At 32.7% G+C, this 12206-nt stretch overlaps 1 protein-coding gene across 2 annotated transcripts in view; it reads left to right on the top strand.

Annotated features, from left to right (window-relative positions):
* Window positions 1-11771, top strand: part of Crispld1 (cysteine rich secretory protein LCCL domain containing 1) — a 39188-nt gene extending 27417 nt beyond the window's left edge. For both annotated transcript variants that reach the window (XM_010611259.3, XM_010611260.2), the window contains 5 exons: window positions 925-968; window positions 1060-1132; window positions 5282-5357; window positions 9020-9150; window positions 11553-11771. In XM_010611259.3, the coding sequence (XP_010609561.1) occupies window positions 925-968; window positions 1060-1132; window positions 5282-5357; window positions 9020-9150; window positions 11553-11604 (376 nt within the window). In that variant the 3' untranslated portion in view covers window positions 11605-11771. The remainder of the gene's footprint in view (window positions 1-924; window positions 969-1059; window positions 1133-5281; window positions 5358-9019; window positions 9151-11552) is intronic.
* Window positions 11772-12206: the final 435 nt, after the last annotated feature.

Genomic DNA, 12206 nt, shown 5'->3' with positions numbered 1-12206 from the left:
TATTAGGTTATTCATTCAGCAAGTATTAATTAATTACAACTAAAAAATAATAATAATTATTAGCTTTAGTAAGCCAAATACTTGATATTGTATTAAAGAACATTTACTCTATTTACTTTTTTCTCTCTTAAATTTTTTTCATTACCTGTTATAAAAATTCTCTTAAAATATGAAATGTGCTACATTTAATAGATTATATATTTGTACCTCAAACAGTGCTATTTTTACAGATGATGAATCCACATATCACATTTGAAAGTGATATAAATGAGTTTGAGATTTTATACCTTCAGTTTTGACTTAAAGTATTCAGAAAGTGTACTATGTTAAAATACCATTAAAAATAAACCCTATCTTTTGCAGTAGGTGTATTTCTCAAAATCTGAGTATATATGAACTAATTAAAATTTTTATATATAATGGTATGCCTTATCTTCTGTTACTATTTTAAATAACACAATATACTGAGAAAAGTTTCATTCACTTACTATAAACATTTTTCTACATACTAGGGTAAACAAAAATGAATATTGCACAGTCCTTTAAAGGGACTTATTATTTTATAGTCTTTTTACAAAATGCCTTATTTACTATTGTGAAGGATTAAATAGGTTGGCTCTGTGGAGACAGATAATTAGTATTTTGAATTTAGATAAGAAACAAATATGAAGATATATGCACTGCTTTTCTGTAAATGTTAAGATTAATAATAAAAAACTAGATCTTAATGTTAGGAATCATACTCTTTTGGTTTAAAAGTGAAGATAGCAGAGACTTAGAACAAAATATAACATAGTCTTGTGTAGGTATTCTAATAAAAATGTTTAAAAAGATAAAGTATGCATAGATCTGAAAGATAAGATGAATTATGTTGATCATAATGCCTACAAGCTAATGACTGACATGTCTATTTTTTATCTTCAGAAAATATCAGTCTGCTAATTCCTTCACAGTCTCTAAAGTAACAGGTTAGCATGTTTTAAATCTCATTTTCTTGCTACAGTGTAGTATTTTTTGCTTTTAAGGATCCACTTACTGCTTTTTGCTTTAATTTTTCAGTTCAGGCTGTGACTTGTGAAACTACTGTGGAACAGCTCTGTCCATTTCATAAGCCTGCTTCACATTGCCCAAGGTACTAAATGAATATATATAATATATATATACACGTAAATTGTACAGAGTCTGCCAAAAAATGTGTACAGACTTCAACAATTTACTGCACTAATAAATGTCTGGAAGTTAACTCTGAACACCACTTAAAATTGTAGAGGTCGAAGGTAAGTTGTATTAATATCATGATGTCTCACATTTATTGTTAAAATATTTAAAATATTTTTTTTCCTGATATATACATATTTGGTGGAATCTATATATACATATTTATAGATATACATACATATATGTGGCTTTATTCTTGTGGTATCTGTTTTTACCTGAGATTCGCAGTTGTATATGAGGAATTAATGGGACATCATAAACTATACGCACTTCAGACACTCCTAGTCTACTTTCTCCAAATGCAAAAATGCTTTCTGCTATTCCACAATAGCAGGGCTTGTGCATATGATCTGTGTGTTCCTATGTGCTACAGAGAGATCTGTCTTAGTCTGCTCGGGCTATTATAACAAAACATGACAGACTGGTTAGCATAAACAACATGAATGATTTCTTACAGTTGTGGAAGTGGGGAGTCCAAGGTCAGAGTGCCAGCTGATGTGGTTCCTGACTTGGATTCTCTGTGTAGCTTGTGGATAGCCAAGTTATTTTTGTGTCCTCTTGTGGTTCCCTCCTTTGTATCTCTTCCTATATGAACACTAATCCTACTGGATAAGGGCTTCATTCTTATCTCCTCATTTAACTTAATTACCCCCATAAAGAATTTGCCTCTAAAAATAGTCACACTGGGGGTTAGGATTCCAACATATGAATTTTGGATGAACAAAAGTATTCATTCCATAGCAAGTTCTTCTGATAGAAACCAAAATGACATTTTTGTTTTGTTTTATTTTGCTTTTTTGAGATAGGGTCTTGCTCTCTAATTCAAGCTGGCTTTGAACACACTATGTAGCCCGTGCTGGCCTCAAACTTCTGACGATCTTTTTGCCTCAGCCTGAGTGTTGGGATTACAAGCATGTGCCTGGCTCATAACATAGTTAATTAAAACAAAAAAATTGTATGATGTTCTTAAATTAAAATAATTAAAATTGATGAAAATTGCACGTTTCAGCATTTATTTCATTTTTTATATACACATTTTTAAAAATTACAATGGAGTTTATCTACTATAAACCAATTTTAAAATGGCCTTCTCTTGGGAAAGCTAAGATGAAAATTGTTAAAACTATTATGGCCATAAGCCATAATCAGTATACAGGAACTGTAAAATCTGTCCCTACATATCCAGCCTTAATGCTACCACACTACTTCTATTAATGTCAGTACCCACCCTCCTTCCAAAAACTAGTAATAAGACTTAGAGATATAATTTTAATTTGAAAAACTATATTTGTCAAAAAATTTAGGGAGCCTAATTTTTATGGCAAGGTTTATTTATTTTGGAAGAGCTTCATTAACTACCCTTTTAAAAGGAAAGCAATGTTTCACTTAAAGAATGAGATTGGTTGTTCAAAAGGTAACGCAAGACTGATGCTTATAGAAGAAATGAGTACTTCATTTTCTGATAGTAGGGAGTTTCTCAATTACAGATAAACCATCAGTTCCTTCACATAAAATAGCTAACTCGTTTCCTTTTGAAAACAGATTTTTTTGTCTCTAACAAAAGATCACTATGTTAATGTTTTTGTTTAACTTGCTGCACGCTGATGTGAGAATTTCTAAATTAACATATGTTTACTGAAATTCGATTACAAAGTATGTAGAATGATTTGAGGGTCCCTTGCTGTTTGAAATTCATCCCATACCTTTTTCCCATTCTACTTCAAATGGGTTGTCTGTAATACATTTTAATTATAGATCTGTAGGGAACAGAGAAAGAGGACATTATCAGAATTTCTGCAATGAGTCCTGACCTCCTGTGAGCCACGACAGCACAAGGCAAGTTAAAGAGGAAAAGACAGGAAATGAGACTTAGAGAGGAGGCGGAGTTCTGGAACGGTATTGCTCTGGGTAGCAAATACAAGACACCTCGAACTTGCCGTGGTTTATTGGGTTCGTAGGTAGTAACAGATGACTCAGAGGATGGCCATAATCCTAAATCAACAGGGACTTTATAATTGGAGAAAATATCAGATGTCTTGGAGGGTGGTGGAGACTGTGAGAATCTCAAAAAGACATAAACATGTCGGGGATTTAGCTCAGTGGTGCCACTGCCTGCCTCGCAAGCACAAGGTCCCAAATTCTATCCCTGGTACAAAAAAAAAAAACAAAACAAACAAAACAACAACAACAACAAAAAACTTCAATAAGTAAAACCTAACTAATCTTGGAGCTACTGACCTTGGCCTTCCTCAAGTCAAGAAGCCAGACAAGCCAGCAGAGTTCACACAACATGGTCTCAAGTCCAGAGTAGGTGTTTTTACAACCACAGGGTGGGTATTTCTCAAATGAAGTGAGATCATTTTCCAGTCAGTGGGAGAAGCCTTCATCTTGCTGAAACCCCTGCCAGTGTGTCTTGTAATAGTCAACGATTTAATTCAGTTATAAAAACTTCATTTCTTATTTACATTTAAATAGATCTGGTTTGCATATTTTATAGAGTATATATATATTTCATACAGTATAATACACATTTTAAGTAAGATCTATAGGTATCTAAAGGACATCTGCCTCAAAAGGCAAAAGTAGTTTGAGTTGAATGTTTTTGGAATACTCTTAGAAAAATTATTGATATCATCATCTACCAGTGAGTGATTTTCACATAGCTGAAATTCTCGTTTACTATGCATAATGAATTATGTTTTTTCTAGCTTCAATTTGTCTTTTTTTAGTGCATGAATGTGTGTGTGTGAGAGAGAGAGAATGAATGAACAAGAGATGATGTGAAAAGTGTTCTATTTGATCGTGTCTGGAACTGTGGGTGTGGATTACATTTTTTTAAATTAAAAAGTAATAGGGCTATGTTGAAATAATAAAGCATTTTGAAATTTCTTTTAGACAAGCTAAACTTGTCATATATCAGTAAAGCAATAGGATGTCTAGAGGACAAGCATTCCATGCAAAGAGGAAGATGAGTGCAAATACCTTGAAGCAGAGCCTGTCATGTGTATGTCTGAGGAATAGACTTGAGGCCAGTGTACCCACTGCAGAATAAAAAAGTGGAAGAGAAGCTGTAATGGGGGAATTGGGGGTAATGGATATGCATTCTAAGGATATTCATTCTAAGGATCTTTTCATTTTTTCTGAATGAGATGGGAAGTCACCAGAGTATTTGGAACAGAAAAATGACATATGTGGGCTTGTGTATTTCATTTTAAGTGTGTGGACATACATTGTGGAGAGGGCCAATCAGAAACAAAGAGAGATCACAGGAGAGCCTGTTGCTGTAAGTTAGATGATACATGATACATTCCATAGTTACTGTGGTCATGGTGCTTGCCTACACTTGGGTATATTTTAATGTACAGCAGGTAGAAATTGCTCCTGTCTTGAATGAAAGGTATGAGACAAAGAGAAGGATCAGGGGTAGGATAGGGTTTTTTTTCTGAGCCTCTATCACAGTGGACTTGCCACGTATTGTGATGGGAGGCTTACAGAAGACCCAGATCTATTAATGAGAGAAGATTAAGAATTTTATTTCATTTCAAATGAATTTGAGATACATATTGATATAAGTGGAGGTATTAAATAAGCAGTAGGATATACAAATTTAGAATAAGAGAAGATTTGGAAATCAGTTATTTATAAATGACAATTAAAACCATGAATTGGATTAGGTAACAATGTGAATTTATGGAAATTTGGAGGTGTCATGAGACAGTGAGTAAAGACTTCCAAGTCATCTGTTTTCTGTTTCATAGACACACTGAATATCGCATTCTCAGATACATGGAGATAATGCTTGTTTTTTTATGCTTTAAATCTCCAAGTTAGAAGGCTTCCTGACTAAATCTTTAAAAATCACATTAATGCTATAACCTCTAAATGGATAAAAAAAAGCAATTGTGCTGACTATATTCCCTGTACAATTAATTGGCCTATTTTGAGAGAGAAAAGGATGAATGGGGTTTATGATGTTGAATTTAATTCTGTATTTGAAGACATCATTTCTTTAATAAGAAAGACTGAAGTGACCAGCTTACTTTATATATATATTTTTTTTCAGAGTATACTGTCCTCGTAACTGTATGCAGGCGAATCCACATTATGCTCGTGTAATTGGATCTCGAGTTTATTCTGATGTAAGTAAACTAATTGCTACAGTTCCTGGTGTTCAAGTATACATAGGAATATACTTATCTGCCTTTATACCCAGAGCAAGGGAATAGTTTTTGTACAGATATAGATGTTCTCAGATTTGCACTGCGAAAACGTAAATATATGGTCATGTACTTTGACTCAATTTTTTCTTCCACATATATCTTATGCCAGACATTTAAAAGAAATACTCTCAAGGCAGTGTTGGAAAGGAAAATATGTTTTGCTTTCTTTTTTAATTCATTAAGTTTATTGGTGCATTTTAGGTATACACCATAGTGGCATTAATCATTGGAATCTTGTACCTTTATATGATATGTCATGGTTCTTATTTTTTTACCCACTCCCCTGCCTGTCCTTCAACCCCTCTGCCTCTTCTTATTTATAAGTGTTCTACAGTTTTTTTAGTATGAACTAGAAAATTAAGAATTTGTCAAATATATAAACAATATTTCACTGCCAAAGAACATTTGAAAAATAGCACAGTTTTAAAAAATAGATAATCCTTTAAAATAAATAGTGGAGTATTGTGAAGGGAATTATAATGTCAATGTGTCTTTTACTGTAATATTTTTAAATGAAACACTTACCGTATTAGTTTTTAATCATACTTCCTACAAAAAGGAACTAGTTTTAGGCATATTGTAATCTATGACATTAATGGGATTGGATGAGGAATATTATTTGTGATGGCCTCAGTTTGGGTAAGTACTTACTTAAGTTGCTAGTAAGAGGACTAGGGAACATATTCTGGGTGGGACAGATGAGAGTAAGTGTGCTTTATTGGGCATAGCAAAGAGCTTTGTTCATTTCGGAGCTTCTGAGAATTGGAGCTAAAAAGGGCAGCAGTCAAATTAGTCTGAGAGAGGGGAATGCACTCTTGAAACATGTAGATTTGATCTGAGAAGTGTGTTTAGTAACCATTAGAGATTTCCAAGACTGAGTCACAAAAAGGCATCTGGGCATTATCTTCTTGATGCACACATTCATTGGAGTACTACAGGAATTTGTTAAAGGAGGCCTAAGATAAGCACACTACCACCTTATTTCTCTCATCAAGTTCATTTAGGTCCAACATTTTTTTCCAATTCAGCTTTACCTTAGAAATCATTCTCTGATTCTGTTTGTCTCATACTCCAGATATGTGTAATTTTTATCTGAAATTTAAATGTACTGCAGGTACCTTGATTTTGCTCATTGTCAGATTTGTGCTTATATTCATTTCTCTGAAATACGTACTTTCTTAAAATTTTCTATCAAAAGTATGGCTGATCTTTACATCCTAAATTATCCCTGTGAGTTGTATTGTTGGCTTTCCTATACCAAGGCTGAAGTCATTCTTGTTTCAGCTATTATTGCTTTTTTTCCTTTTAGCATGTAGACTATTTCATGAAGCAATATGATTGCTGCTACCTTGTCTCTTTTACATTTGTAAGTTCCTTGAATGCAGCCGCTTAAGTATGCATTTTTTCATCACTTAATTTGATGTCTGCCGTAATATACCAGATGGGTTTGTTCTTGCCTTAGCAGAATTTAGAGCACACCGTGAGTGACATCAGGCACTAAGCAAGCACGTTACACATAAATATCTGTTGAAAAGAATAAATTAAGATATGTTCAGGAATGGGCATATCTGGTTTCCAAAGAAATCCGTGTCTCCAAGTTTTCCTTTTAAGCACGAGAACCTTTAGTTTCAATGATTTCTGACTAAAAGAAATTCTTTCCGAATATCCTACACATTTCTATACCTTCAGGACATCTCTCTGATGTTATGGTTTGGTTAGAATCTTTATACTGAGATCATTTTATCTTCTTGTCTCAATAAAATGGGTAGGTAATATGTATTATGTCACTTTTTTAAGAGTAAATTGGAGATATAAAGATTATTAACACATGGTAAAGGGAGAAAAAGAAATTAAATCATTAATTGCCAGCTCCTACAAAATCAATTATCTTTTCAAATAAGGTTGATATGAAAAGGTGAGAATGAACCAAGTTCTCTTCTTCTGTGTGACTCCCTCTTCCTCTTCCCTTTTTCTTTCCATTTATAGAGCTAGAAAATGTACATTCTACTGTTTTGAACTTTCAGTTTTAGTTTATTATACTTTGGAAACTTGTACACATTAAAAATTCGACTGTATTTATAGATAACATAAGTTTTCTTTTAAAAAGTATACATTCTCATAAGGTATACATATGAGAAAAAATTACTGAACTTTGTACTCAGTAGGACTACATAACTGTCAGCAAAAAAAGAAAATCTCAGACGTCGTAAGTGGTTGGATTTAGTGAATGTTATATCTAAGCACTTTTGTTGCCTTGAGGGGAAAATGCTGGTAATACCCTTTTAAAGGAAGAGGATAAATGCTGAAATGTGTCCAGAATTATTTTAATTCCATTTGTTATAAATTCCAAGGAGTTAAGAATTCAGGGTCGGGCTTTAAATGGTGAGTAGAATGCCACCTCAGCAGAAGGACACAGGTTTTAGATGTATGGTACTTTGTGAAATAGCAAAAGCATGAGAAGAACTAAACAGCTGGACCTTCAGGATCTTTTAACTAATAAGTACTGACTGATGTCCTAGAGTTCAGAGCACAGTAACAAAGCAAAGTCATGTAAGATACACATGCTGAACTTAACTTTTAAAAGCATATTAAATCACTGCCTGTGCGCAGAGACGGGAAGACAAAAATGGCGCTGAGGAAGACCAGCGCAGCTGTGAGATGGATTGCTGTACACTGAAACGTTTCAAGTATTTCCTTTGTGGGACTTTCTCAGGCTAAACTCTGCTATCCACAAATTTTGGTAGAACATTTGGATTAAAGCCAGTGTTAAAAAGTAGGCAATACACACATGCTCTGAAAAAAATTATTTTAGAAATCAGTAGTTTTAAAAATTTGAAAGTACTCTAACTAAAACAATACTTTTCTCCTCCTTAGAAAATCATATCCAATTCAGCTTTTATAACTGATGTATTATAAACATTGAATTTTCCTAGGATCTGTATCAGACCCTTCAAACCTGGGTGAAAAGCTTTGCAACTCTCGGTGGAAGTTATGATTATTCTTTATGTTTTTCTTCTTGGAATTATTCTTTCAGGCAAATATCTGTACATAGATTATATTATTTAATAGGAAAAAAAAATCCCCTCTTAATAAATACCTATATCTTAGCAAATGGATTATTACATGAGAACCATGGTTGAGTTGCACATGAGTCAAAACTGAACATAAATGAACAAAAATGAACAGATCGCCCAGCCTGTATTTGGTCACACTGATTCAATATACACCAGCAAAGGCTAAAATTAAAATGACAGGCCCTTGAAGAGTTAAAAGGAGTCAGTTTTCTCTTTATTGCTTTGACTAATAAAGCTTGCTGTTTGGGTGAGACAAGTGTTTGCTAGGTTAAATGGTGTAGGTGTCTTACTATGGAAACCGTCCATAGCGTTTGCCTGCAGACTTGATCAGTTAATTGACTTTGACACTATGACTTTTCAAACATTCCTTTATGTGCAGAATATCACCCAGTAGCTGCTCACTGGCTAGACAGACAGAAATGAGGGACTTCAGTCCAATAGAAGAGTAGATTGGGTAGTTCAGGAGAAATTTCCTAATGACAGCAAGTTCTTTGCTTGCTTTTTCAGCTGTCCAGTATCTGTAGGGCAGCGGTACATGCTGGGGTCGTTCGAAATCATGGTGGTTATGTTGATGTTATGCCTATGGACAAGAGGAAGACTTACACTGCTTCTTTTCAGAATGGAATCTTCTCAGAAAGGTAAAAATAAAGCATGTTATACGTATTTCTGATATGCCATCTATCTTATCATTTAGGATTGTTTTAGAATGGACCCACTTTAGGCTGGGATAGAAGCTAAACCAATGCATTTCCTTTATACCCTTGTGTAACAGCTATTCTTCCAGAGATGGGAGACGCTGTAGTACCAGAGGGGCTTGTCACCTGCAGGCTTATAAAATTCATCGTGAAAATCAGATTATGAGTCAGAACCACTCTTTTGTTAATTGATCTTATAATTAGGAGATTTCTTTGATCCTCTTTTGGGTTTTCTAGATTTTTTTTATATTTCATTCTTTTAAGTGAGCAAGGCATGGAATATTTCTCTAACCTAGTTACCTGACAAAGTATTTGACAAAAACAATGTGTCTGATTTTTCCCTAAAACCAAATTCTCTTTTTGATTGAAAATTGGATGCCTAGTATGATGCAAATGAAGCCTTTTAGGTCATCTCATGCTATTTAACTCCTTAAATGTTATATATTTTAGTAATATGAGAAAATTCATGTGACTCACTTTATCAAATATTAGTAAACATTATAAGAAATGAGCTTTCAATGATTTTTAAAAATTATTGGTATGTATGGATGTAATATTAAGTCCCATTTATTTATATAGATGCAAAAGAATTCCTCTTAAATGTTTGCTTAATTCTTCAAAATTGCCAATGAAAGATATCTATCTATCTATCTATCTATCTATCTCTATATATATGGGAATCTATCTATCTATCTATCTATCTATCTGTATCTATCTATCTCTCTATATATGGTAGTTTCTCTGAATAACAGTAAAGGATGCAAGGTATCTATCTTAATTATTTGTGTATCATCTTCATACAAAGACAGATCTGCATTTAGTATCTGTTTTCAGGTAAGATTATATCAAGAAACTATTGTTGAAAAGGTGACTTCCCTTTAACCTCGCTCCTGAACTATGCAGATATGTCAGATAAATAGATTCTCAAATCACAAATCCCATGTACCCTTTTATAATCTAAACTGAGTGTTGTGAGTTCATTTACCTCTGATATTTTCTGTGTGTATTTTAAAACCACAAAATGGTAGCCAATATTCTAAGAAAGATGAAAACAATCATTATTTTTGAGTAGCTACTGTGAATATTATAAACACTAGACTCTCCTGGACTCTTTAAGTATATTAGCTCATATAATTTTGATTCTACAAATACTAATTTGTATTTGTGTTAACTGAGTCAAACTCATTAAATAATTTATGTGCCTAAGGTCATGTAACAGTCCTGAAATTCAGGTTCAGCACTAGGTCTTGAGCTTAAAGATAAACATTTTTCCAGCGTATCACTATGTACAAATAAACACCAAACACCCCACCTGCTAGGTCTCTTAGTCTGTAAATATGAATAAATACAAATAGCTTTAGATTGGCCATATATTTGTATGAGAAACCTGGTGTGTGTGTGTGTGTGTATGTGCGTGTATTTGTATGTCGTTATATTTTTCTCACTCTAAAATTCCCTCATTTGAATAATTCTCTAACACAATTATACTCTGTCTTTCTTAGCACTTAATGTGTTGACCTTGAAGTCTTTTTTCATTATTAAGAAAATTTACTTAATGCAAAAATGTAAAAATTTAAAAAGCTTGTGCAGTTGATGAAATTAATGACTAACATCAGTCTACTTTAACTTTTAGACATTAAGCAAATATAACTCATTTGATGTTGTCAAAATAAACAATAACAACTAAAATGCATAGTTCTGCATTACTTTTTAAATTTAGTTTTAAAAGTAACTCCAAGAATGAGAGTGTTCTGTGGATTATGTGAAGGTGGTATGTCCTTTCATATTTGACCATTAAATTTCTTTAATAACATATTTCTTAAAATTGTAAATGTTAAATATTAATCAATATTAATCTGAAAATATAATTAAACTTTTTTCAGACTTAGGAAATGATAATAAGCATTTCCTAGAGCATTTCTTAGATACCAGCCATTTTAAAAAGTCATAGTTAATTTTAACTATCCAGGTCACTTGTGAACCTGACTCAGTATCCTCCAATGAAATGGAATAACTCTGCTTTATTAGATTGCAATGAAATAATATACTAAGGCATGATTTAGAATCTGTGAAGTTCTATAGAGATGCTTATTTTTCCTATAATCTTAGATTTATTTAGTAAACTACTTCAGCATACAACCAAAATTTTAAGGATTATGTCATCCTCCCTTGAGCTTTCCAGTAACTATAAATTATAGTAGTCCAAGAACTTTGACCATCTGGATTCACAGAGGTGCTTTCTTGACTGTCATAAGACACTATGATTTATTAGAAGGATTATATGTGGAAGTGACAGCAATATATATATTTATATATATATTTTTTTTTTTTTGTATTTTTTGCAGTTTACAGAATCCTCCAGGAGGAAAAGCATTCAGAGTGTTTGCTGTTGTGTGAAATGGAACACTTGGAAGGGGATCATAAAGTCTATTCCAAATGCCATATTTCTGAAAGTTTGTATAAAACTGTAACATTACTGTACAGAAGGTAGAAACTATTTTCAGCCCCACCCAAGTGCCAGATGCATATAAATCTTGATAGACAAAGTCTATAAAATAAAACATGGGACATTAACTTTGAGAAAATAATGAATATGTAATGGTTTTAGAAATCCTGTGTTAAATATTGCTATATTTTCTTAGCAGTTATTTCTACAGTTAATTACATAGTCATGATTGTTCTACAGTTCATATATTTTATTATATGGTGCTTTGTATATGCCACTAATAAAAAGAATCGAAATATTGAATGTGAATGACTTTCAAAAATTATCTGGTACATTTTAAAACAATGAACTCTAAAACTGAAAGAAACATTTTTATCATATTTTCTCCAGTCCAAAGTATGTTATTACATACTTTAAATCTCAAGTTGTTTTTCACTTAGTACCAGCACAGTTTTTTCCTCTACATTTAGGTATATAGGATATTGTCTTGATATTACATTATTTTATATAAAATAATCTCTTAATATCCAAAAGAAACTTTTAAAATGTTTGA

Source organism: Fukomys damarensis, unplaced genomic scaffold (genome assembly GCF_012274545.1).
Source record: "Fukomys damarensis isolate Sample0158 unplaced genomic scaffold, DMR_v1.0_HiC HiC_scaffold_5, whole genome shotgun sequence".
In the NCBI taxonomy this organism is placed as follows: Eukaryota; Metazoa; Chordata; class Mammalia; order Rodentia; family Bathyergidae; genus Fukomys; species Fukomys damarensis.
Note: the sequence above shows the minus strand (reverse complement) of the source record. Positions and strands in the feature narration are given on the sequence as shown.